Below are 27695 nucleotides of genomic sequence, written 5' to 3' on the forward strand. Positions count from 1 at the left end.
TACAAGAAAATGAAATCTTCATTTTTTAATTTTTTTTTTTTTATTTCAGCTGCAATTCTAAAAACAAACGAATTCTAAAGTTATTCCTTTTTCTTTTGCAAAACAAAATTACAAAAAAGAAAGAAGAAGCCTGCTAGAATCAAAGAACCTGCAACAATGTTACCACCATTGATGAACAAGAACTCCACTTTGTCTAAGTGAAGCAAACAGGTCCAAACACTGACCGTAACTCTTCTCATACTTGGAACTCCTCTCGCCGGGGCAACACCTCTGCCACCGATTGTAATGGCACTCGAGAAAAACCTCGTCGATCAAACAGATTGCCCCTGTCTCGAAAAGCCTCGGAATCAAATCGAATTCCGTCCCTTCCACATCCATCTTCATCACCACAAAATCCTTTTCCGAAAAGGTGTTCTTCAACCAATTCGCAAAATCAAACCCCTGAATCCGATCCACCTCTCCGTTAAACCCCCCACTGGCTGGATTCGCCGGCTGAATCCTCCCCATTCCTCTCCCTTTATCCTTCACCTTCTCACCCGGGTCGCCATTGATCTCGAAGGACAATGTCTCGTTCCTCACCCAAGCTGCGTAAGGCAGCAATGTGACCCCCTTCTTCAACTTGTACTGGTCATGAAAAGTCTTATCGGCTTCAATGGCGAAAACTTCGAAAGTCCTGTTCTGTTTCGGGTACTGCTTCTTGAACCAGCTGCCAATGCTGGAGCCATAGCTCCGAGCTCCGACATCCACGTAAGCATACCGCTTCTTGAAGCTTATATCCGCCATTGTCGGGAGGTACTTCACGTTCTGTATGTTCTTCTTCAGAGTAATCCACGGCTTCAACGGCTCTATTTCAATCAAAGGCTCGGCCTTTCTGATGAGATCCATCTTATGCCCAGGAACTGAGCACTTATTACCAGCACCGCCACCAGGGTTCTCGGCCCTGTGACCGAAACCCTCACTCTCGCCGCAATCCTTCCTCAAAACCATCTCGCGAATCTTCGGCATCGGCGGATCGAAGCCGTCGATGTCCCGCGAAGTCACGAGCTTGCTGCAATTGAACAATTCAATAAACGAATGGAAGCTGTAAGTGTCTCTCGCGCCGACGTGAACCACCGCAAACCCTTCGGGCTTCAGCGTCCGCACGATCTCGGCGGCGACATCCGCCGGCTTTGGCGACTTCTCGAGCCGTCCTCCGCCGGAGAAAACAAAGTCAAAGCTGTTGTCAGCGAACGGCAAACGGTGCGATTCGCCGGGAATTACCAAAGGTCTCGACGCTTTCTTGAAAACACCGACCGCGCCCTTGACGCCGGACTCTCTCAGGGCGTAGACGTCGTGCCCGGCGGGGGTCTCGACGCAGAGCGACTTGGCTTTCCGGGAGAGGAAGCCCTGAGACATGAGATCCTGGAACACGGCGGAGTAGAAATGGACAGCCTTGATCCAGTCCTTGCTGGTGTAGAGTTCGGGCTTCGTGGACCCCACCGAAATCGACGGAACGGCTTCTTTTTTTGCGGCGATGGCCGAACCGCCAGTATTCGCTATAACGAAGTTGAGATTTTCCGGCAGAGAGAAGAAGCAGAAGTTCCCCAGCTCGCACGACTCGCCGGTGACGGTGACGACGTAGGCGAAGCGACAGAGCACGATCAAAACGCCGAACAAAAAGAACCGTATAAAAACGTTCTTCAGTAGGCCTGGCTTGCCTGCCGCGGCGGCGCCGGGTTCCATCTCTGCAAAAGCTAAACCTTTTTCTCTACAAAAACTTGGGGAAAAAAAAAAGAATCTTTTTCTATCTGTTTTCGGAATCGAAATAAAAAAATAAATTGAATTTGTATAAATTTGAAGAAATCGTATTGGGGGTTTTTGGGGTTTTGGTTTAGCGGGAGCAGAATCGGGCGGTGGTGTGGTTGCCGCCGATGAGGGCTGGTGGTTTTAAGAGGGAGTTGCAGATCTTGGAGATGTGAGGGGACGGAGAAGCCATGGCTGGTAAAAACTTTATTTCTGTTTCGGCATGAATGTCTCTCTCTCTCTCTCTCTCTACTTTATCTCTCTTCCCTGCTCTCTCTCTCTGAAACTGGGAAAACTGAAAAGACTGCGTTCGACTGTCGGAGAAGAAGGTGCAAAGAGAGATAAAGGGGTAGAGAATGACGCGGTCGCACTCGCAAGTTTGGTGACCGGGAGAGCCGGTTTGGCACGCGTGAGAAGAAGATGCGAGACTGGCGTTATATTTCCAAGAATATATATAGTGGGGCTTTACGAGGGCGCTTGCTGAAACTTGAAATGACGACATTGCCATTCCATCTTGCCCGTCGAATTGAGAAAACGGATTTACCCGAATTACTCTCCTAATTGCAGTGTTAGGTGAAAAACCTAATTAAATTGTTACAACTTATTTTGTACTTTTAATTAAGAGTGTTGTTATTGTCTCGTTCCTTCTTTACATTTCCCTAACTACTCAATTAGTGTGACAGTTCCTCCCTCACTTTTTGTTTAGGAAAATGCGGAATAATAGTTCACTCGCCTTTTGTTAAAGGGCGATTGTTCCGTTAGTTGATTTAGAAAGAATACAAAATGAGTAAACAAGAAATAGTATAAGATGATTGAGTAGATAAGGTTGGATAGATTTTTTACTATGTCCGGAACATGGAGTGGTACACTATGTGTCACCATACAAGTGATGAGATATTTGTATTAAAAAAATTAACAACTTAAGAAATAAACTTTCCATCACTTATATAATAACACGTGATGTACCGTTCGTGTTCCAAACACAATGAAAAATTTCTCGTAAGGTTGATAGAAATACATTAAATATATATATTTTTTTGATATAGCTCCATGTATTAATGAGTATCTTGCTTAATTCTAAGGTAAGGATGTGATAAATAATCGAAATCATGTACACGTGGCAGATTGGAACTTGGGGGAAATGCTGCATGTGATTACAATAAATAGATTTCTCGTTAAGTGAGTTGATTATATATAAATCCATAATTACTTACTCCCATAGCAAGTAACAATGTGTTAACTTATCAAAAAAGAAAGTAATAATATGTTAAGAATCTTATGACTTACGTCAGCAAGTTGATGCAATATCAAATAAGATCATAGACCCCCATTCTGGCTTTTCACTTATTTGGATTACGAGGGGTTCATTTTTTTTTTTTTAAATTGCTATGAGCCAGAAAAAAGTAGACATTAAACTAATTTGACGAGTAAATTTAGAAGATTGTTTTGTGTATAAAGAGACAAAGATTATAATAATTGTTCAATGACCAAACCTTTATGCATTGTTCAAACGTTTAATCCTTGTAACTCACCTTTTTTTTTAGAAAAACTAATGAAAAATACTTGAAAACTTTGAGTTTTAACGATAAAGACAAAATAAAGGGTAAAGTAAATAGTACTATGATTGACTTTTTAGTGTAAAAATATAATTTTTCGTTAAAATAAATAATACCAGAAGCTCTTTTCGTTAAAGTTCCTTTTTTTTTTTCTGTCCAGTTTTGTGTGTTTTGGTATTGCCTTCTCTTTGTTAACATAACATCGAGTCATCTACCCTCATTGTAAAATAAAACTTAAAAAGATTCCCAAGGGCATGAATAAAATTTTGCCTTATCAAGGGGTATGAATTTACATAAACAAACCTCAATGTTCTCATAATTACCGGATCAGCCGGTCACCGCATCCGCATTAAGCTTTTTGGCGGTGCTACACACGGGTAAGCATGGGTGCCATGCTTATGGCCGGTGCACAGAACGCCGCACTAGCCGTTGTTGTGAACTTTTTCTGTTTTCGTGATGTCCTTTTCCTGTCGATGTTAATAAGTCATGTAAAAATTGACATGCTTAACTTATTAGATCTGAGCAAGGTCTAAAATATCGATATTATCCCGATATTTTCATCGAAATTTTTATGTTTTTGAACTACCGATATTTCCGATATCATCGATATTTTAAACCTTGATAGAAACTCTATGTGGTACTAAGTCACTCATGTATTTTACCATGCAATATATAAAGTGTAAAATATTGTACTAATTCATTATATATAAATTATTATGATGTGTTTAAACTTTTTTCATTAATTACTACATATTTTCTACACTCACAATGTTTGCCAGCTCGCTATATAATCAACTTAAATCAGTTAAATCCATCATGCAATGCATTTCCTTCCAATTTTTTGTGATAAACTAATATATATTGACTAAATAAACATCCTGCAATGTTTCAATAAAAATTTCCAAGTTTTTCTTACAATTTCTGTGGTTTTTATTCAATTTTTATCGATATCGATAATATCCCAATATTTCTATCGAAATTTTCGTGTTTTTTGACTACCGATATCATCGATATTTTAGACCTTGGACCTGAGAAATGGGTGATATTCGTGTTATTTATGCATCATACTCATTATCTTAACAGATTTTTAACGTAACTCGTTAACGAATTCTTAACGAGTGACCATAATAGTTTTGCTTACTTGTTAGACGTCAAAGGTAGAAGGAACAACTGTAGCACCGACACAAGGATATAACGACTTGGCTCGTTGAGTTTACCCAAATTTTGCTATTTTCGTTTTGTTTTACGTTGAGTTGATTAGTGGTGCAAGAACTTGTTAGGTCTTTCAGTCTAATAAGCTCTATCCATTATGTAATTTGAACCATTCTCGAGGCTTTGTTTGCCTCGCCAGGTCCACAAGCATTTTTTATGTTGCAATCTGGACTAGTGGATTGGGATAGGATTGTCTTCGAAATAGGGCTGGGTTCGGTTTGAAACGGTTCGGTTTTTAGTCAAAACCGAAACCGAACCGAAATTTCGGTTCAGTTCGGTTCAATTTTTTTCGGTTTTTTTTCAGTTCTGTTTTTTCGGTTTTGATTTTTTTCGGTTCAGTTTCAGTCCGGTTCGGTTTTTTCCATGATTTTTTTTTTTTAATTTGGAACAAATCTGCAACAATTGATTGCAAGCACTGAAGATGCAGAAACTTATTGGGTGTTGGTGCAAATGAATATGAACTGGAACAAATCTGCAAATCTGTACTGGAAGAAATCTGCAAATGAATACGAACTGGAACAAATCTGCAAATGAATACGAAAATTACAATATAAAATCCCAACAAATCTGCAAAGATTATAACATGCAAAATCCCAACTAATAATTAAAAGAAAAACCCATTTTAATTCAGTAAATCACAATATAAAATCCCAACAAATCTGCAAATGAATACGAAAATTACAATATAAAAACCCAACAAATCTGCAAAGATTATAACACGCAAAATCCCAACAAATAATGAAAAGAAAAACCCATTTTAATTCAGTAAATCACACTATAAAATTATAAATCATATTAGTTTTGATTCGAAAATTACCTTTGAGAGATCGGAAAACCCGGATTCGAATCTTCCAATTTAGAGGGGGTTCTGATTCGAAAGGGGCGAGGGAAAATCATGGTTTGGAAGAAAGAATCCGTGAGGAGGACATGAGAAGACTGGAGAGAGAGTGATTTGGAGGAAGAGAGGAAGGAGAGAGAGAGAGAGAGAGAGGGGCTGAGGAAGCAAAGGCAGAGAGAGGAAGCAGCGGAGGGGAGTGTTTGAAATCTAAAATGGGAAGTGAGACATAGTGTGAGACGGCTAGAGTTTGTAAAGTTAAGAAATTTTATAAAGCATTAAATACAAGAAACCTATAAATATTGTACTGGTACAATTATAACAACTCGAAGCCTACAGTCAAGTTGGCTGGCAGCAACTAATCCCAAGCTATAGGGAAGGGGTTCAAACCCCGGCGCCAACATATTTTTTTAGAATTTATATATGATTTTTTTTTCGGTTCGGTTCGGTCCGGTTCGGTTTTCGGACCTCAAAAACCAAAACCGAACCAACCAGATTCGATTCGGTTCGGTTTGGCAGTTTCGGTTCGGTTTTTTTCAACTTTGGTTCGGTTCGGTTTTCGGTTTTTTGAACCCACCCCTACTTCGAAACATACCCATCCAGATCCTCCTTCTTTACAGTCCGAGTCGACTTCCTAGCTTCCCCGGAGTTTGCGTGGTGGCTTCCCTGGAGTCAGCGTGGTGGCTTCCCTAGCGTTGGTAACCGGCAACATCAAAGTCATCTGGAACAAGCAGAAAAAATGAAGAAAAAGAAGCAGGATTGAAGAAGAATAAGAATTGAAGAAGAAGATTGAAGAAGAAGAGGAAGAAGAAGCAAAATTGAAGAGATGAAAGAAGAAGAAGAAGAAGGATCTGGAGAGGATCCTCCCTAGTGGATTGGCCGAGCCAATAAAAAAGTTTGTAGCCCTTGTGTTGGGGTTTGTAGTTTGCACACGTAAGAGGTTAAGTGATATCAAAATACAAATATAAGTGGGAGTCTGTAAGTTTTATTATCATGAATCATAGGGAAGGAGCTAGGTTTTGCATGTCAGTACATTTTTTAATACAAACGATATTATTCTAAACTACTAAAAGGGGAGAAGCAATATTTGAACCCCACACATAAGTGTTTTGAAGAAGAAAATCGTAATTATCAAGACAATCTAGCATTTTTTTATATGTCAATTAACTTGAAACAACATCCACAACAATACCCATGACGGGAGGAGCAATATTTGAAACCCGCAGGAGCGTTTGGAAAAAAAGTCCTAATTACCAAGACAATCTGCTATTTTTTTTATATGTCAAATAGCTTAAAACGACGTCCACAACAATACTTATGCCGGGATGAGTGATATTTGAACCCCATGCAAAAGCGTTTGAAGAAGGAATCCTAATTACTAAGACAATCCACCTTTTTTTATGTCAATTAGCTTGAAACAACGTCCACAACAATACTTATGACGGAAGGAGTAATATTTAAACTCCATGCGTAAGCGTTCGAAAGAAAAAGTTCTAATTATCAAGACAATCTACTATTTTTATCAATTAGGTTGAACAACGTCCACAGCAATACTAATGCCACATCGGCTCCAATTCGTTAAGTGTAGTGTTATACGACACGTAGTTTGGTAGATAATCAGCATATCATTGAATTCGGGAGATGAGGCCTTTATGAATATGACCTGGCAATGGTGTGGGAGGTGTGTTAGGGATGAGAATCCGGATCCTCTTTATGGGATCTTAGGGATTTTCACATCATGATCGTTTATCGTACATCGTACGATCAGTTTTCGTGAAGTACTATTTGTGTTTAATTTTAAATAAATAAATTCAAAATGATTTATGACTGCGTACGATAAACAACTAAGATATAAGGATTCTTAGCATCTTCACAATTTGAATCCGAATGAGATCCAAATCCGGGTATTAGTGGTACGCGTAGGACATGGGTGGTCTGGTTCCCATGGCAGCGCTGATGGCGTGGATAGGAAGTTGGTGCACCGTGGAAGATGTGGGTCATGCAAGAAAGAAAGAGCCCAGAAGAGCAAAAGAGTGAGAGGAGGAGGCCTACATGTCGTATTAAGTGCAGCGTAGCCAGCGCCGGAATCAACGCCCTCATTGACTCGTCGTTTCCCCACACCCCATCTAACTTCCTATTTTTTCCTTTGCTTTGGTTGACATCCCTTCTATCAAGTTATGATTGTAGCAACTGTAATTTCATGGAATTTTTTAGCATGCTCAAAGGTGCTCTATATATTGTACTTCAGTTTTTGTTCATGAATTCTAGAACGTTACTGTATTTGATTTTATTTTTTAGTATATCGATATTTTTACACTAAGAAGATGGGGAGTTCAGAAAAACCACATAATGAAAAGTTTAATTTGATATCGAATTCGCCATTTACGAGATTTGAACTTAAGACCTCTCACTTTCAAATAAAGAAGAATATCATAAGACTGTAGTATTAAGTGGTTGACATAAAATATTATGAAGTTTAATAAAATTTTCGATAATTTTGTTGTCTGGGACATTAGTTCGCGTCATGAATTTTTTGTCTTGTAAGGAATCGTAATTTTTCTGTCCAACCGACTAATTATATATTGATCTAGTAATACTTCTCAGTCTAATATAAAAAAATTTCTCCGACGAATATGCACTGCTCACTCTTATAGGTTGGACCAAGTATAGTCGTTTCCTTTTGTTTTATTTAAAATAAGTTGTAGAGTTATCATCTATTTTGACCCAAAAAACTACACAATTATTAACATCCATGCTAAAGTTAGCATTGGAGAAGGTACGTTTATTTTATGTGCCTTTTCAAATTTTAACTGGGTTTGTTGATTATGTCATGTCATCCTATAAGGCCACAAACATCATTCGCTGTTTCTTTCCTTTATTTTCATATAAGTAGGTATATGATATTCATAAACAACCTTCCAAATATGACAATTTGATTCAACATTAAATTAAATATTTACATCACATAAACAAACCACTAGTAATATATCACTTTACTTTTCACAATTGTAGTTGCTATGCTTGGTGCTAGTTTCAAATTGAACTGGATAATTCATTTTGGCTCGTTATTTATTAAATTACGATTATTTTTTTTCATTTTGACCTTATTTGATAGATATTTTTTACGAAATGATCAAAAAAATTGATGATGGACAAACACAAGGATCACTTTTATCGATTTCAAAACTCAAGAGCCAGAATAAAGAGTTATGTCAATCTCATGAACTATTTTGACTAAAATACCTTTAATATATGAGTTTAAAAGTAGAGCCAAATAATTTTTCATTTGTGGGATCGAAAGAGATAAGATTTCTTAATGCATAATTCAATTTTACTTTTTATGTTTTCCCTTTCTAACATATTTTTAACGTAGCCAGTCAGTACTACGGTTTGGTGATATTATTCTCCACTTGGAAGTGAGAAGCCTTAGGTTCAAATTTTGTAGATGGCGAATTCGATATCAAATTAGGCTGACCATTGTGTGGCTGAGCTGAAATCTCTCTTTTCTTAATGTAAAAATATCGATGTACTAAAAAAAAAACATATTTTAAACGTAACGAATCATCCAATCCAACGTGATCATAACAGTAAACCCGCCCTTTTTGTTTCCACAGTTACCTTCCATTGAATCTAATTCATTTTTTTCTAAAACATGGCTGAGGAATCAATATTGTGGCTGAGATGGAGGATCCCATGCAGGGACGGAGCCATTATAGGCCTAGAGGGGGTGGATGCTCCCACTCAATTTTTTTTTGGGGTGCAGAAAAATTGCACAATTTTGCATCTCAATGACCAACCCTAATTAAAATAAAAATTAAACCCTATATGTTAATTGGTATCAAGGAAAATGTGCTAAGGAGACTCTTCCAAAAGTGAACCTCTCCATGAACATTCCGTCACCTTATGTTTTTAGTACAATTCCCGTACCAACATCATTAAACATTGTGCCAAAAAACATGAGATGATGGAGAGTCCTACTTTGAAAGAGTCTTCTTAGAATTTCTCTTAGTATCAATATGATTGACTTCGCTAACAATGATTCTAAGTGTTTTGTATGAAAAACATTATAGATTAATATATAAGTGTTTGTTTAGTAATTTTTTTTAGTTTTTTAATTGTAACTTTGTTGTTTGAGGATGTTCCCATTCATACAAATGTTTGACTTCGTCCCTGATCCCATGCATGCATGTGAACATTTTCAGAACCATTTGAGGATGCATGAAGAAGTCAACATCACATTTACCCATCGATTAGAAGCATTTGTACGCTTTCCTTGTTCGGTTATGTATTTGTATGTTACTCGATCGTTTTTGTTGTTTTGCAGCAGTTGGGACTCGTCTCGTGATACTGCACCGTTAAACTTGGCCATGCATGCAATTTTGTATCTAGCAATACGAATGAGTGATTTTGGAGTGAGGTGCTTAAAAAAAAGCATTCATGAAAAAAAGCTGTGAGGGTTTTAGGTGTTTGGTAAACTGAAAAAAAAATGGCTTATTTTGGAAGCTGCTGTGAGAATAAGTTGAAATCAAAAGAAAAAGCTGAAGCTGCTATTTGTAGCTTTGGAAAACTGGTTTTTTTTCAAAGCACACTGAGCTACATTGCTCTTTTAATGAAAAGACCCACTATCAGACTGCTTTTTTTCTTTTTCAAAAGCACTTTTACAAAAAAGTTTACCAAACACTCTGCTGATTTATTTCACAGCCGCTTATTCTTATAGCACAGCCGCTTATTCTCACATCAGTTTTTTTTCAAAGCACAGCAATACCAAACCAGATCGAAATCTTGAGCGGTTACTATTCTCAAAAAGAGAAAGTTCCATGGTGGCGATTCTCACACCCCTTACTTTTGGGATGGTGATTCTCTCTCTTCCCTTCTTTTCAGTTTTTATTCTTCTTTCTCTCTCTACATTTTTTTTTTGCTCTACAAAAAAGATGAAATCTTAAGCGTTCAAACAGAAAAAGATGAATGAAATGGTAAAAAGAGAAGAAATAATCATTGTCCTTACTTTTGTGCTTTACTTATACGTGGGGTCCTCTTTTGTATATAGAAATTCTATATAAATCGACGGAAGAAAAAACCTTAAATCAATTAAAGAAAAACCCTAATCATCAACTAAAGATAAAAAGGAAAACTAATGAAAAAAGTTTGAAAACTTTAAGTTTTAACGATAAAGATAAAATAAAGGATAAAGTGAATAGTGATAGAATTGACTTTTTAAGGTAAAAATGTGGTTTTTCGTTAAAGTGAACAGTATTGCAGACTTTTCATTAAAATTCCCAAAATAAAATCTAAAGGATTTGTAGTCAAAATGGTCCATGATGTTGACATAATATCTTACTTTGGTCCCTGACAAAGAACATTGATAGAAGCGGTCCTTGAATTTGTCTAGTATAAATCATTTTGGTTATTTCGTGAAAAATCTGTCAATATCCTCATTAAGTGGAGGGGTTAGTTTGACAAAAATATCGTTAAAAAGATGGTCACTTGGTCGTTCACGTAACAATATAACAAAGATATTGATAGATTTTCCACGAAATGACAAAAATAATTTACGATGGACAAACTCAGATCATTTCTATCGATTTTTATTTCCAGGAACAAAATAAAGAATTATGTCAATCTTAGATATCATTTTGGGTATAAAGCCAAACTCTAAATAATCAACTATGGTTGTGATCCTTCGCAGGCTCTCGTGTTTACATCTCCGACATTCTACAAAAATTGTAACTTATAGATTGGCCAAAGTTAAAGTTATGTTTAGGACATGAGTCCCAATTGTAAGGACAACATGAAAACACATAGAACATGTAATTTGGTCGCTTGAGTTGCCGGTGATTGATGCCGATGCTTTTGTCCAGATTGCCAAGTTCATCTATATGAATAATGATCAATTGGAATTCCTTTCAGCCACTTCCAGGTGCGTGGATGAGATGTCTATGACTACAAATGAGTCGGTGTCTCGATGCCGGTGGCCCTGAGCCATGGATTAGCATTAGAAGGTTTTGGATGCTGTCACAAGGGCACAACAACACAAGGGCCCCGGGTTTACTAGCGGCCACCCCGTTGACAGCACACCCAGTAACATGCACATGTAGGCTATGGCTGGTCGGTCATGCGTGTGAGTGATTTTTTACTGTTTATGCATGTGGCAATCATGTTGACGTTAGCACAATCCACAATTTTGATAACTTTCTTGTGCATTTGTAAGACATAATCCAAACAAACTAATCCTAACATTACAATCATCAATGCCTCATTAGAAATCTCCTGTGGGTTTGTAATCTTTTCTAGAAATCGTATGGATTCAGTCTTATACATGCGGAGAAACGTATTAAAATTATTGTTAGAAGGTTGAACGACCTACCCTGGGCCCTGGCCCTTATTTAACGAACAGAGTTGCGCATCGCATGTGTCTAAGTCAACATGATTGGGCTTTGCCTAGAAACGCTATATTGGGCTTTATACATTGTTATTATTAAACTAAGGCCCTCAACAGGTTCCAAATAATTTTTTATTTTTTATTTGTAGATAATAGATACTAAATCATGGAGAGGGGACGGGGAAGAGTTTAAACCTGAGACACAGTGGAAGACCTCATTCATCAAGGTAATCCATCACTTGCATTTCTGTTTGTTTAGAAAAGTTTAGGTCAAGCGTCCGCCATGTTATCTATGTGAAGTGACCGCCTTTATTACAAAACATACTCGTACAGATGACGTGATCACATACACCTGACGCAATATGTTCTCCATTGTGATACTACACAATTATGCAAAATATAACTGGAAAACGACTGTATTCTAGAAGATAGTTGCAATCACATGTGAACATGCTTTTTTCTTTGTGTGGTCTTTCCTTTGGTCGGATGGAAGAGCTGAATATGTCAACACATGATGCACTTACCAATTCCTTTGGTGCTGCTGCGCTCTACTTTCCGCCTTATACTAAAATACTATATACATTGACCACCATAATACTTCGGATTAAAACTTGTAGTTAGATGTCACATTTTAGTTACAGCGTGCAATTTCATTGAACAAATCAACATTAATGTTCATCTACTAGGAACTGAAAACTAAGACTTCACTAATTATAAATGGTACCTTTTAATCATTCAATTACGATTGTTTATCACAAGCATTTTGATATGTATGCATATTTTTCTCGCCTTCTAATCTTTCATTTTACTCAATTATGTTTCACGTATGCATACAAGAAATGAACAATAACTACCCCATATAGTGACTATGTAGTTGTTGTTGTTGTCGTAACAATGATGTTGTCAAAGAGAAATATGTGATAAAAAAGCCAAAAACTAGGTAATAGCTACACCACAATAGTGACTAATGCATTAAAATATAGTTTAACATCATTGTTACCCAGCAACTTAAAACAAATAGCCACTATATGTGGTTACTCTAGCTCACCTTTCTTGCAATGACGTTTAACGCATTCTCGAGCCTCCTTGCAAGATGAATGACTAATTGCAATCAAAATAAGTTGAGCCCTGGTTTCAAATAAATATGATATAGTAGCGACAATTGTTTACATATAAAACCTCAAAACGCACATGTTGATCACATAATAATATTTCACATGCATCAATGATAAAGGCACTCACTGTCTGTCCTAATCTTGATTTCTACAAAAACAATCATCATCGATCTAGGAATCATCTGGAATCAGTGGCCTGCAGTCACCAAGGAAGTTAGTTAGTTAGTTAAGATCGATCGGCAGTGCACCAACCAACCATATAAGTGCATCACTCACCCAATCAATCTATGCCACGTTACACCATTTGCAATTTTACCCCAGTCACACACGCATTCAATGGTTCACTGAGGCGTAAGCGCAGTGTTTCCCACGCGGCACGCCAGACCGCCACCAAAACAAAACGCTGACTTGTCACTAATCACTATAAAATCACCCGGCAAAACTCCCTTCCTTTCCTCCAGTTCCAATTCATTCCCCCGCAGAATCAATGACCAACCAAGACGACACGCCCCCGATACACGAAGAACGGGCAGCCGGATCACCGCCGCCAGTTGTTCCCACGGCTCCACCGGAAAATGATGTGGAGAACCAGACCCAGTCCCACGCCAGGACTACTGGGACGGGGATTGGCGTCGGGGGGATCCTTCGGCGGTGGAAGAGGGAGGACTTGTTGAGGAGAGGCTCTCTGGCTCTGAGGGGACTTGCTCTGGTTTTTTCATTGCTGGCCTTCATCATCATGGCCAGCAACAAACACGGCCACGGGAACAATTTCGACGAATATGAAGAATACAGGTGAGGGATCAAATTCGGTGATTATTTGTTAATCTGAATATCTGTTGTAATTAATAAATATTAAATTATTTTTTTATGATTTAATTTGATAGGTATGTGTTGGCTATAGCGATTCTGGCGACGTTGTACACAGCGCTGCAATCATTCAGACATGCACGCGAGCTTTCCACCGGAAGAGAAATGTCTCAGCGACGGACGTCGGCGTTGGCTGACTTCATCGGCGATCAGGTAATTTGTTTATTAATATCCTTCATTTTTCTAAAACTTGTTTAGAATTTTTTAATGAATACGCGTAAGCTAAGAAAAGAAGGTTCTCCTAAAAGTCTGACTACAAAGCAGACGTCCATAAATATATTCAAATTTTTTGTCAAATAGTTTTGAGAGTGGCATCACTTTTTATTTCGGTTCCTAATATTTAAACTTGATAAAAGTGGTTCATGAGTTGTACAATATTAATTATTTTGATCATTCCGTAAAAACTTTCTGTTTAATCAAACTAAAGTGACAAAAGTACACTCAATTTTTGTCAAATCACAACGGCGTATTGTTTATTAAATTGATAATACTTTGTCATTTTTAGTCCTTATTTAATAGAAATTTTTTCACGAAATAACCAAAATGATTGACGGTGGACAAACTTTGAGATCCCTTCTATCGATTTCAAATCTCAATGACTAAAATGAGGAGTTATGTCAATTTCAGAAACTATTTTAGCTAAAACTGAGAAGGAAATTGGTGAAAGGACCATGACTTTTCGTATGAGTACCAACCACCACTTAACAAAACTAGAAATGCAAATGAAACAATTGACAAAAAATTGATTTGTGAGTTGATGGTGTGCTGCAGATTATGGCCTATCTACTGATATCATCGTCATCATCGGCGATTCCGTTGACGAATAGAATGAGAGAATATCAAAACAACCTATTTACAGATGCTGCAGCATCTGCCATTAGCATGGCCTTTCTTGCTTTTGTTGCTCATGCACTATCGGCTATAATTTCTGGTTACAAATTATCGACTCAATCTTACATCTGATAGATTATTACGAGCTTTTCTTCATATTTGTAACAAAATGTGTTGTAATTAGGTGCGCATTAATTCCTCTGCTTATTGGAGTTCAGTGTTCATATTTGGTTTTGAGGTGATTTCCTCATTTTAGATTAGGGTTTATAATGTGAATAATATGATGAGATATGTATCTTGTTTTACACATGAGTATAAGAGATATATACTTATTGTTGATTGATTGTGGGTTGAATCATCGTATTCTAACGATATGTATGTTGAACAATTGAGTGGCTTTCTTTATTTAGAGTTGAAGTTTCTGAAGTCACTTACAATGGGATGTGCCTATGTAGGGCCGGATCCACTCTAGCTCTCTGTGTCCGGAGTAGTCGGATTTGGATATTCGAACCGCTCAATTTAAATTATACAGTCCTCATTAGCACATTTCATTAGCCCATCGTACAGAAAAGGAAATCTTTATGAACGGTTCGGATCTCTCTCTCTTCAATGGCCTGGATTTCTAGATTCAACTGCTCTGGACAGAGATTCGAATAGGATCTCAACTCTCCAAATGCAAAGGTTCATTCCTTTGTGAGAGTCACATGATCAACTACGTACTAATGAATTTTGTGACATGATCAACCATGTACTAACGAATTTTTTCTTAGTGAGGTTGAGTTGTACAAAATTATATGACTTCTAAAACTCTAAAAAGTTGGACTTGGAACGCTGGCAGACATCGTAAGGCTTTGTTGTTATATTTTGTAGATGTTAAGGGTTCTTCAAAAGCCTATTACGGAAAAACAGAAACAATTTGGTCTGTCCATTATTCAGGCAGCCCATTAGGATTGGATTGGCTTTTTCTTTAAGCACTTTTGGAACTTAAACAAATCCTAATTCATATCATTCAACTTGTTACTTCTCTTCAGCTTAGACTAAGAATAAACAAATGCAATACTACCAGTCTTTACATAATTACTACATAGGAACTATACAACAAAATGTGTCGTCATTCGCTTCCTTGGCCCCGAAGACACATCCTCGTGTAACATCATTTCCGATTTGCAGCGCTCTCAATTCGCTTTCAGAACTCAGAAAATCCATAACTTCCTGCACTCTGCATTTTGAGTGTATACGGCGGTTGGCTTTCAGTGGTTGCTGGCTGCCTTGCGTTCTGAAGAGAGTTGAGGTAGCTCAAATTAGAATGGTTAGGCAATGGCAAGGGCCTCACAGCCATGGACACATTGTTGCTGTTATTATCGGCAGCAGGTCTACTTGCATTGCTATAATTCCCGCTGCCTCGTGCTGCCGGAACATCGTGGTTGTGCTTCCCTTCGTACGTGGTGATCACCGCCCTTGTGTCCTGCGATGCTCTTTCCACATGCTTCCTCACTGGACAACCTACGGACGTGCATTTGTAGTAGCTCCTGAAGATTGGAAAGCAGTTGAAAATGTTAATTAGCAGCTAATTTCAAAAGGGGTTGCTTGTAGTTAAACACATTGATAGGGTTTCTACCTTGGATTTGGATTTCCCTTCACTACTTTCTGTCCATATTTCCTCCACCTATACCCGTCATCCAGAATATCGATTTCGCTCGTTGTCTGCACTACAATTCTCGGTTCTTTCACAATTCTACCACCAGAAGATGCATATGACTGATCATTTGCATTGTCTCCCTTCCTGCTAAATATGATAAATAAGTTAAACAAAATTGAATTTTATAAAAAAAATTCTATGAACACATACAAAATTGGCAAATCCAGTCAGAAATTTGTATGAGCTTACCATCTTTTCGCCTCAGGTTCGTTTTCATCTTCAGCTCCTACTGAATTACTTATCGGAGAGTTTTGTTCAAACTCATCCTCTCCAATTGAGGTAGAAGAATCCTCCTGTAGTGAGACGGACTCAACTTTCGGATTGGATAACGTCGGAACGGATTGATCAGAGATTCCATAGAAAGAACCCTGAATCGAGTTGGAGCTTGATCTTCTTGTAGACTGAGGCTTAGGATGGTTGTGATTACCCTTGTACACAATTTGAGTAATCTGTCCATCCAATGATCTCTCAACCTTCTTCTTTGTGGGGCAATTCGGAAACGTGCACTTGTAATAACTCCGCGGATTTTCGCTACCCTTCACTTGTTTCTGCCCATACTTCCTCCAATTGAACCCGTCATCCGATTTTTGTTCTCGAGCATATTGCGAACATGGATTAGAATGCAAGTAATCGGACTTTGGAGCACCATTAAGTCCATTACTCTGCGTATTCGCTTCAATTGGCTCGAATTCGGACTTCACTCCCGTCTTCTCAGCACTAAAATCCCATGCTTGCCTTTCTCCTTTGAATGGTTCTTCCTGTTCAAACGAAAACGATCATTAAGCTACTAATATCGCCTAATCCTCTATTTTATCGCGGTTAAAAAAATAAAATAAAAAAATAAAAAGCTTCCAACTTTAATTAACTAGTAAAAATAAGCAAAGAGCTCTTACCACTGAAACCATGCTAGAAGAAGATTGAAGATTAGTAGCAGGCCTCGATTCCGGTTGGAACGAGAAATCGGAGAACAATTTCGGCTCCTCTTTATCCTTAATTCCTTGCGGGGTGTCTTTAGTATTATTCATCCAATCGAAAACCTGACTCGAAAAAGCTCCTGTTGTTGGAGATTCAAGATTCTGCAGAAAAAGAAAAGAAAAAAAAAACCAGAAAACCCATCAATAAACACACAAAAAAGAACATAAAAAACCCATCAAAAATTTAAGATCGTATAAAATTTATATATCTTACATATGAGGAGGAGAGGAACATGGGTGAGCTGAGAAAATCGGTGGGACTAAAAGCCGGCGTGGAAGTCAAGTAAGAAGAAGGGGAAACAGGGGGAGGAGAGAGAGGCAGAGAAGGAGGCTGGAGTGACTTGAACTTGGGGATATCAGTCCCGTTTCTGTCCGCGAACCGGTTCGGATTAGAAGAATAGTCCGAGAATAGTCCCCCCCAATTAGTCCTGTCCTGTCCAATCCCGCTGTTCTCCATGTTGCTTGTGAGGAGGTGAGTGAAGGAAGAAGTCATGATTTTTGCTTCTGGGTTTGAGAGGAAAATGAGAGGGATGAGGATAGCAATTTAAAGGGTTGAATGCAAGTGACATATGTAGGAGAGAGAGGAGAGAGAGAGAGAGAGAGGGTATTTTGGTCACTTTGGGATGTTTCTAGGAAGCTCAGTGAAAAGTTTGACCGTGGAAAAATGGAAGAACTGGTCAAATATTGTGGGTTTGACTTGACTGCTCAGAGTGCCCACGTAAGACTGGGTGGTGGCTCATAATGCACAAGCTAGGATGACAATTTAGGAATAAGATTCTTTCTGGATTCTTTTTGTAGAGATTTGGATAATCAATCAATTTTGTTCATTTATTATACATCGTGCGATTAGTTTTTATTAGGTACTATTTATATTAAATTTAAAATTTAAAATGATTTTTAACGTACATCGTGTGGTTAGTTTTCGTTGAGTATTATTTATATTCAATTTAAAATTTAAAATAATTTTTAACAGCACGATGTACAATATACAGACATGATTGATTGATTTCCGGATTTCCACAAACGGTTAAATTCGGTAATCGACACAAACGGTTTGGTTTTAGGATTAAATTTTGGTTGCTTCACGGTTATGGGTGGTGGCTCATTATGCACAGGTTCCTCCTCTGATGCGATTAGATATGGCGGCTTCGCCACCCTGTGCGTTCCAATCCGGCAACTGCCACCTTAACTTGTGAAATTTGCGGAGCTTGGTTGAACGATGAAGTTGTCGGTGGCCTTGGTTTGAGTATCACAATCCTCCACAGAGATTAGCTGATATTGTGGTTTCATTCTCGGAGTAGTTGCAGCAATTTTGTTGTCTCGTCTAACAAGCGTTGTGATCGTGCTTTTGAAATGGTTGTATGTGGTTGTCACCCATGTGCGATGAGTTATGTGGTACTATCTTTCAATGATGACTTTATGTGGTCTTGCTCTTCTGCGATGATTTTATGTAGCCTCGCTCTTGAATGATCATCAGTTTGCACACTTTATATTTGTTGTGTCTATCATTTTTGTGACAAAACTATACTGGCAGTGTTTGTGCGTATATGCTTGTGGTATCCATACAAAGATTTTACTCTAGTTGTTTAATTGTGTAGGTTCATTATAGATCATTTACTCGGTCACTAGAGCTATGTAAATTCACACTTGTGTATTTGTTTATGTTGATCAATGAATACAACTCTATCGTTTCTTATAAAAAAAGTAACAAAATATTTCTTTTTAAGATTAAGAACCAAAGAAAACAAATGAAGACTAATGTGGACCAAGCATAAAAATTAAGGGAGTTTTAATGAAAATGGCCTGACACTATTCATTCTTAATAAAAAAGACATTTTGTGTATGAAAAGTCCATAATTTTGTGTATGAAAAGTCCATAATGGATCGGGCTCTTTTCTTTATTTACTCTTATGCCATTATAGCGGGGTCCATAGTGATGTTGACATTTCTGTCTGGGAATACATCATTTTACATTATGCTATTAAACTTATGCTAATTTACAGCTAGCTCTTCACGCTTCCATCATGTTGTCGATGTTATGCAGCTCTTCTTCTGTCAAATTATTTCAATATTGTTCATCGCCTTCTACTAGCTCCGCATCTCTTTCGAATGGTTGAGATAGTGGTGGTCTGTATGGGAAGAAAAGCTCCCTTATATACAAATCCTAGAGTAGAATAACGTTCCAATATTTACAACTTTTTGAATAGTGACAACACACTGTTTCTGAAAGTTGTCAGCACTGTTTCTGAAAGCTGCATGTCATGTCATGTGAATTTATGTTGTCTTGGTTGCTGCAATGTTTGCCACATTTTCTTTTGCATGTGAATCCATGTTGTCTTGGTTGTTGCAGTGTTTGCCACATTTTCTTTTGCATGTGAATATGTTGCTTGATTTGTCTCCTGGTGCACAATTTTTTGCATGTGATATCCCTGAAATGTTTTCTCCCTTAAAATACTCTCTCCCTTGTCTTCTTTTACATGCCCATTTTGGGTATTATTGAAATGTTTTGTCCTTATGGTTAAAATGAAAGTTTTTGGGGGGGGGGGGGGGTTTGGTTAGTTTTCCAAAAAATTAAAGGGGAAAATTGGTAATGAACTCTTATTATAATATTTTGCTTGCGACCCTTTACTCACCAATACTCCAACATAGAGATTTTATATTTGTCTTATTTGGTTCATTTTTTAATTTTGCACTTTTCTTTGCTAATTGACAATACCACCTAGTTAAGCTTTGATTATTGCTTCATTTTTTAATGATTGATTAGGTCAAGGAAAACATGAAATAAACGTGTTGCTACACCTACCTTATTGTCCTATTTTTTCACCCACTTCGTAATAAAAATATTAGTGACATATTTATGCTTATAGAAAACGACTTTTAAACCCCTATTTATAAATTCATTATAGAACAATACTTGAGTAATCACCAACGAGGCATTTTTAAAAATCCTTTAAACATGCAACCAAACACCTCCTCCCTCTTTCAAACTCGGTGAAATTCATGCAACTCACCTTTTCTCCCTCTTCCTTCGCCTACACCAACCAGACCTTCCATCGTCCTTTTTCACCACCGACGTCGCTGCAAAAGTCGATTATAAAACATAAAGCCGTATTTTAAAGTCAAATTCGCAGCGGATTTCATCTCTATCAATCTCACTAAGAAAGTGGAGTTGATGGTTGGAGAAAAGATTAAGGTAGTGTTAACAGAGGAGAGAAGTTGGAGGAGGGTGGATTTGGGGGTTGCCGGAGAAGAGAGCAACTGGTGATGTTGCTAGATCTCAATGGTGGAGGGTGGATTGGGGGTGAACGCTGGAGAAATGAGGGACTCGGGGTAGGTCGCTGAAGGAGTCGGGGTGGGTCGTCGGAGAATATTGTAATATTTAATAGTCATTCTTCCAAAGTTTTTAAAAGGAATTTAGATATACCATTTCAATTTTTTAACATTTTAGGATGGACGGGATTATAATGCAGGTGAGAAATAAGATAATGTGGTGGGTCTAGCATCACTCAATAAATAAAATGTAAGTTCAAATTAAATACTAATATTATAAAGTTTTTTTTTTTAACAAACAATATTATCTATACTAAAGGGTGGGGAGCGAGTTAAGCCTCATAATGAGATAACAATAACCTAAGAAATGGTGGGCAAATACACTTATAAAGCATGTAAACGTTTATATTTTTGTCTCCATTTCACATCACCCACATACCACTGGTGCAAGTGCAAGAAATTATCGCCATCGTCACTGTTGCCGAATTTGTTGTTCGATTGTCGTAAATTTTAAGTTATTGTTGACCAATGATTTATTTAACACAATACGTTGAAATGAAGGAAAGCTTATTTATTGATATCCCCGATAAGCTACAAATATGTACATATACATGAGTCAAAATAAGCACACAAGAGGGAGCCTTCACAAAGGTTGCTTAGGAGAAGTCTCAGCAGTCGGTAGAGCCCCAGAAAGAGAAGGCACCGGAGGGGGATCATTTGGAGCCTCAGTACTGGACAGAACCCTAGAAGGAGGAGGCATCAGAGGTTGATCATTTGGAGCTTCATTACGCGGTACAGCCCCAGAAGACGAAGGCAATAAATGCCTTTGGAACAAACCCACAAATCTCTGATGATCAAGTAAAACCTGACCATCAGTTTCCTTCATCTGGTCAAGCTTCCTCTTCATGTTTGTAGCATAGTCATGTGCGAGCCGGTGCAACTGTTTATTCTCATGCTTGAGCCCTCTAATCTCCTGTTTGAGACTCATCACTTCAGCCGCCAATGATTCAACTTGGCGGGTTCGAGCAAATAGGCGTTGGGCCATATTAGACACAGAACCTGCACACTGAACACTGAGAGCCAGCGAATCCTTAACAGCTAACTCATCAGACCGTTTGGAAAGTAGTCTGTTATCTTTGGGAGTGAGAAGGTTCCTGGCCACCACCGCAGCGGTCATATCATTCTTCATCACGGAATCCCCAACGGTAAGAGGACCAGTAGGGGAGACGAAGGATGGACGCCATATGTTGTCTGGAGAAGGCGGGGCTGCCTCTTCAACAAGGTTCAAGTCAAAACGACGGTCGGAGGGGCCAGACATTTTCAAAGGTGTTGAAGAGAGAAGATGTCGGAAAAATCAAGATCTTAGAAGTGCAAGAATGAAGCTTCTACTGGTGGAGATTCAAGTGTGCTTTGGAACTTAATGCCAGCCCCTATAAAAATCTGCACTCGACGAAGCTTCAGAAATCGAAGAGGCGCCTGCTCAGAAATCGAAGAGGCGTTTGCTTTCTCAAAAGCTGGGCTGCTTAGAGATCACGAGGGTTGATCTCAGAAATCGAAGAGGCGTTTGCTTTCTCAAAAGTTGGGCTGCTCAAAGACCACGAAGGCCGATCTCAAAAATCGAAGAGGCGCTCGCTTTCTCAAAAGCTGGGCTCCCCAGAGACCACGAGGGCCGATCTCAGAAATCGAAGAGGCACCTACTTTTCCAGCCTTTTCCAGCCTTGTCAGCACCTGTCACACGCACACTCAGTTTTGCGGAAATTATGGGCATTCTGTCAAAGACTTCTGGGGAAGTAGAAAACACATGAATCTTACTGTTCAATCACCCACTTCCCACACGCAACAATAGCTCATGGGTACCACAGATAACTTTGCCAAAGTTCTCTGCCAAAGTTGAGCACGTGAAGCTTGCAGCTCCCACTACATCGCTCTGACCAAGAAGGGTAAAAGAATAGCAAAGAAACAGCACTAACAAAGTTTAGACCCATAAATTTTGAAGGTCTAGCTACCATATTATTACCCACAAGGGTAAAGGAACAGTACCACTGCTGGATAATTGGAAAGTCCCTGTGTGTCAACCTCTATGCTTCGTGGCAAGGTAGACTAGCAAACATGCCCAACCTTTACTCACATTCGAGAAAACACTCCCAATAAGATTGCTTGCTCCAAAATCGAAGAGGCACCGTCCTCCGAATCTCGAGAGCCAGACTCCCAACATGACTACTTTCTTAAAAATCGAAGAGAGGGTAAAGGAACAGTACCATTGCTGGATAATTGGAAAGTCCCTGTGTGTCAACCTCTGTGCTTCGTGGCAAGGTAGACTAGCAAACATGCCCAACCTTTACTCACATTCGAGAAAACACTCCCAACAAGATTGCTTGCTCCAAAATCGAATAGGCACCGCCCTCCGAATCTCGAGAGCCAGACTCCCAACATGATTACTTTCTCAAAAATCGAAGAGACACTGCTCCCCGAATCTCGAGAGCCAGACCCCCAGCATGATTGCTTTCTCAAAAATCGATGAGGCATCGTTCTCCGAATCAATCGAAAAGGCGCTCGCTTTCTCAAAAGCTGGGCTGCTCAGAGACCACGAGGGCCGATCTCAGAAATCGAAGAGGCACCTACTTTTCTAGCCTTGTCAGCACCTGTCACACGCACACTCAGCTTTGCAGAAATTATGGGCATTCTGTCGAAGACTTCTGGTGAAGTAGAAAGCACATGAATCTTACTGTTCAATCACCCACTTCCCACACGCAACAATAGCTCATGGGTACCACAAATAACTTTGCCAAAATTCTCTGCCAAAGTTGAGCACGTGAAGCTTGCAGCTCCCACTACATCGCTCTGACCAAGAAAGGTAAAAGAATAGCAAAGAAACAGCACTAACAAAAGTTTAGACACATAAATTTTGAAGGTCTAGCTACCATATTATTTCCCACAACTGTAAAGGAACAGTACCACTGCTGGATAATTGGAAAGTCCCTGTGTGTCAACCTATGTGCTTCGTGGCAAGGTAGACTAGCAAACATGCCCAACCTTTACTCACATTCGAGAAAACACTCCCAATAAGATTGCTTGCTCCAAAATCGAAGAGGCACCGTCCTCCGAATCTCGAGAGCCAGACTCCCAACATGACTACTTTCTCAAAATCGAAGAGAGGGTAAAGGAACAGTACCATTGCTGGATAATTGGAAAGTCCCTGTGTGTCAACCTTTGTGCTTCGTGGCAAGGTAGACTAGCAAACATGCCCAACCTTTACTCACATTCGAGACAACACTCCCAACAAGATTGCTTGCTCCAAAATCGAAGAGGCACCGCCCTCCGAATCTCGAGAGCCAGACTCCCAACATGATTACTTCCTCAAAAATCGAAGAGACACTGCTCTCCGAATCTCGAGAGTCATACCCCCAGCATGATTGCTTTCTCAAAAATCGAAGAGGCATCGTTCTCCGAATCTCGAGAGCCAGATACCACAGACCACTTTTTCAAAGTGCTCTGACAGAGTTAAAACATGTGAAACTGGCAGCTCCCACTACCATGCTATGACCAAGCAGCGTAAAGGAATAGCATTACTACTTGTTGTTAGGGAGACTCCTATATATGTCGACCTCCATCCCCAACGGACAGGCAGACCTGCAAAAATGCTCAACCCTTCATCATATCTGAGAGGGCACTCCCAACGAAGCCTTTCGAAATATTCAGCTTTCTTTCCCCCCGATAATACCTCTGCAAACAAGCTATACTAGAGCAAGAATATCTCATATCATCAGGGTTAAAAGCAAGAGTATCCCATATCATGTTTTTTCCCTGTCTTTTCTTTTGGCCTTGTTTTTACCTGCAAGACAAGGAGAAAGAGAGCAATCAGTCAGCACTTGGAATCAAGCTTCCAGCCAGGAACTGACTGCCTGGAACCCCTTACCTGATTACTTACCTGGCATTGCTCTCGAGTACTCATCTTCAACATCTTATGTTTCCAGGGAAGATTCCGCATCTGCTTGAGGAACAGATAGGGCAAGTGCGAAGGATACAAGGAAGCATGTGGAGACAAGCGTAACAGCACACGTGTCGATACATTCATTACTCTGTCAAAAGAAAAAGTATCCCATATCAGCAGGGTGGAACGTACTCTAGATTTGATGGACTTGTTTTGACCCTCAAATTCTTCAGTCGGCCTTATACTCTGGAGGAAACCAGAAAACCCTCCAGCTCAGTTCAAGAATAAGCCTGTGGAAAGTTACTTCTTCAAAAGCAAAAGTATCTCATATCATCTCTTCTCATTTTTCTTCTCTTTATCCTTCATGCTGCTGCAAGATGGGGAGAAGGTGAACAATCAGTCGGAGCTCTGATTGCTTACCTTGTCTGTCACCTCTTTCAGCAGACCCCCTAGCTCAGCGACTTGGGGGACTCCTACTACATGGTTTGTATCGCGCTTGACCAAGCCTGAAACTACAAGTAAGCTTCAAGTGAAATTGATACATTACCTTGTGCATCTCCACCAGTTAAAGATACCACCCCTGGATGGAGGAAGAGTACTTCCAGAGAAGATGCCACATCTACCTATGAGACAGATAAGGCAAGTCAAGACGACACCACACTCCGATACTTAGAAGTTTCGTGATTACGAGATCATTCTCCCACAATATTTCCTAATGTCATTTGTACTAAATCATTCACTTGTACTCACTAAATGAGAGCTTGAACCTATGTACTTGTGTAAACCCTTCACAATTAATAAGAACTCTTCTATTCCGTGGACGTAGCCAATCTGGGTGAACCACGTACATCTTGTGTTTGCTTTCCTATCTCTATCCATTTATATACTTATCCACACTAATGACTGGAGCAATCTAGCGAAGATCACAAAAAGCGATCGTTTTCGCTACCTAGGATCTATCTTGCAAGAGAACAGAGAATTAGATGGAGATCTCAACCATAGAATACGAGCTGGATGGAAAGAGTGCATCCGGCGTGTTGTGTGACCGTCGTAGGCCACTGAAGCTCAAGGGAAAATTTTATAGGATGGCAATAAGGCTAGCGATGTTGTATGGCACAGAATGTTGGGTGGTGAAGCATCAACACGTACACAAAATGGGTGTAGCGGAGATGAGGATGCTTCGTGGGATGTGTGGGCACACGAGAAAGGATAAGATTGGGAATGAGGATATCCGAGGTAAAGTAGGAGTAGCCGAAATTGTAGGAAATATGAGAGAAAATCGGCTCCGGTGATTTTGAACATGTGCAAAGAAGGCCGACTGACGCTCCGGTTCGAAGATGTGACTACGGGACAGAGGTTCAGGGCCGAAGGGGTAGAGGAAGACCTAGGACAACTTTGGAAGAGACTTTAAGAAAAGACTTAGAGTACTTGGATCTAACGGAGGACATGACACAAAACCGAGCGCAATGGCGTTCTAGGATTCATATAGCCGACCCCACTTAGTGGGAAAAGGCTTTGTTGTTGTTGTTTGTTGACCAATGATTTAAAAAAATAATATGTGTAATTTTTTCACCTTCAATTATGTTTTGTTGTGAGTGTATTGTTTTTTTTTTTTTTTTTTTGCATGTATGCATAATAAAATTGGAGAACTTATCAAAATTTCATTACTTAACATATTTTTTTAAGGTCACTTTTGGACAGTAAAATTAAGATTGAAAATTTTGATCAGCTAAAATTTGATCAACCGAGTGCAGGAAAAAGTTGGTAGGATTGAGTGGTAATCATGTAATTATTTTGAATTACAGTAGTATTTATAGAATTTTTTTAGTTGAATTTCTATTGGAATGTAAACTAGAAACATGATATTTTAGCTAAAATTTTTCTTAGAGTAAACTAAAAACGAGGTACTTTAGCTAAAAAAAATTCTTAGAATTGGGAATTAAATTTCACCGGAGAATCACTGCTACAAATATAATTAATAGGCGCCCCTTGAACAAAATGGGTTTCGTAGTGTAGTGGTTAGCACTCTGGACTTTGAATCCAGCGACCTGGGTTCGAATCCCGGCGAGACCTTTTATTTTTTGTGACAGCTACATTTAGTTTTTGATTAGGCTCGTTGAGATTGTCAGGGTGTTCATAGAAATAAAGAATTATTTGGTCATGAGAATCCTCATGGGAAACATTTCAAGCTAAGGAGAAATGAACGTAAAAAGGAAATGCGAGGAAAAGTAAGAGCATTACTTTTTACTTTTCATCTATGTACTCATCATACGATGCATGTCAATGCACATAAAGATATGTATAAATATTTTAACTTGAAGAAGTTCACAATCTCTTTTAATCCATGTTAATTATGCACCAAAACAGTAATGAAACCAAACTTATACTATTTACGACATACGATTTTTGACATTTCTACTTTTCCACTCTTCATCTTTAACCATATGCGGGTCATCCACATTGTTACAACAATAAGGATAATATTTAGGGCAACATTATGCATATTCCCTTTTGTACAAAGGCCATCTCATCTCTCAAGTTAATGTCCAAAATAACATCACAAGAACCAAAACGCATCAGTTAATAAAGTATAATTACATGACTAACTAGAAACGAAAAAAGCAGTATACATGGAGCAAGTTGAGGATTCTGCCTCCTTTACAATGTAAATATTCCAACCAAAAACTTCTCAAATAAGCAAACGATTACAGAGAGCATTTTCTTTTTAATATAGTTCACTGGAAACCCGCTTTATCAAGTAGACTAACAAATAATTTGTTGGCTCCTCCTATAACCAATGTGAGCCTTCTTTCCTTCCACCTTAAAGCCTGTTTGCTCAGTGCAATTTTGAGAAATGGGTTTGCAGTTTTTTATCGAAAATTGTTTTATCCGAAGCTTTTGGAGCAATCTCATTTGTTTGTTAGCCATTTGAAGCTAAACTCAACCTGAAATTTGTAATATTTTCATTTTTCAATTTACATTTTTTTTACTAGGATTTTTTTATAATTGATTATATGACATGGTCACCGATACTTATTCGAAGTTGACGTTCGAAATGTCAATACAATCAGTGTTCGAAATGTCAATACAATCAGTGTTGGACAGCGCCGATTATAAAGAAGATTTGAACATGTTGATTCAAGAACAAAGTGGCAACATAAAGAGAGCGAGAGAAGAACTAAACATATACAGTGGGTTGGTGTCACCCACCATGGAAGGTTTGTTCAACGCTATCGAGGGCTTG

General features: G+C 38.8%; 3 protein-coding genes and 1 non-coding gene across 5 annotated transcripts; 2 read left to right on the top strand and 2 right to left on the bottom strand.

Annotated features, from left to right (window-relative positions):
* On the bottom strand, positions 1-2188 carry LOC126593069 (uncharacterized). Its single transcript, XM_050258936.1, has one exon. It carries the CDS (start codon positions 1720-1722, stop codon positions 160-162), a length of 1563 nt encoding a protein of 520 aa, XP_050114893.1. The 5' UTR covers positions 1723-2188; the 3' UTR covers positions 1-159.
* Positions 2189-13316: 11128 nt separating this feature from the next.
* Positions 13317-14916, top strand: LOC126593078 (CASP-like protein 4B1). Its single transcript, XM_050258949.1, has 3 exons — positions 13317-13671; positions 13764-13899; positions 14518-14916. The coding sequence occupies exons 1-3, from the start codon at positions 13367-13369 to the stop codon at positions 14707-14709; spliced, it is 633 nt and encodes a 210-aa protein (XP_050114906.1). The 5' UTR covers positions 13317-13366; the 3' UTR covers positions 14710-14916.
* A 636-nt stretch (positions 14917-15552) lies between these two features.
* Positions 15553-17787, bottom strand: LOC126593070 (WRKY transcription factor WRKY24-like). 2 transcript variants are annotated; one of them, XM_050258937.1, is made up of 5 exons: positions 17465-17787; positions 17170-17352; positions 16466-17034; positions 16196-16363; positions 15553-16106 (listed from the first exon to the last, which is right to left on the bottom strand). In XM_050258937.1, the coding sequence occupies exons 1-5, from the start codon at positions 17741-17743 to the stop codon at positions 15764-15766; spliced, it is 1542 nt and encodes a 513-aa protein (XP_050114894.1). In that variant the 5' UTR covers positions 17744-17787; the 3' UTR covers positions 15553-15763. The 2 variants fall into 2 exon arrangements, with proteins under 2 accessions (XP_050114894.1, XP_050114895.1); XM_050258938.1 differs by having other exon boundaries at positions 16196-16360; positions 17465-17786.
* An 8665-nt stretch (positions 17788-26452) lies between these two features.
* On the top strand, positions 26453-26524 carry TRNAQ-UUG (transfer RNA glutamine (anticodon UUG)). Its single transcript has one exon. It is a non-coding gene; the product is annotated as a tRNA-Gln (tRNA).
* The last annotated feature ends 1171 nt before the right edge of the window (positions 26525-27695 follow it).

The sequence above is a fragment of the Malus sylvestris genome, chromosome 12, assembly GCF_916048215.2.
Source record: "Malus sylvestris chromosome 12, drMalSylv7.2, whole genome shotgun sequence".
Taxonomy (NCBI): Eukaryota; Viridiplantae; Streptophyta; class Magnoliopsida; order Rosales; family Rosaceae; genus Malus; species Malus sylvestris.

What these genes read in the sequence shown, in the direction of transcription:
- LOC126593069 (XM_050258936.1), bottom strand. Translation starts at nt 1,722, where the DNA reads ATGGAACCCGGCGCCGCCGCGGCAGGCAAGCCAGGCCTACTGAAGAAC.
- LOC126593070 (XM_050258937.1), bottom strand. Translation starts at nt 17,743, where the DNA reads ATGACTTCTTCCTTCACTCACCTCCTCACAAGCAACATGGAGAACAGC. An exon ending in GAACCTGAGGCGAAAAGATG is followed by an intron (nt 16,364 to 16,465) that starts GTAAGCTCATAC and finishes TATCATATTTAG; the next exon opens with CAGGAAGGGAGACAATGCAA. An exon ending in AAGGGAAATCCAAATCCAAG is followed by an intron (nt 16,107 to 16,195) that starts GTAGAAACCCTA and finishes TCCAATCTTCAG; the next exon opens with GAGCTACTACAAATGCACGT.
- LOC126593078 (XM_050258949.1), top strand. Translation starts at nt 13,367, where the DNA reads ATGACCAACCAAGACGACACGCCCCCGATACACGAAGAACGGGCAGCC. An exon ending in GACGAATATGAAGAATACAG is followed by an intron (nt 13,672 to 13,763) that starts GTGAGGGATCAA and finishes TTAATTTGATAG; the next exon opens with GTATGTGTTGGCTATAGCGA. An exon ending in CTGACTTCATCGGCGATCAG is followed by an intron (nt 13,900 to 14,517) that starts GTAATTTGTTTA and finishes GGTGTGCTGCAG; the next exon opens with ATTATGGCCTATCTACTGAT.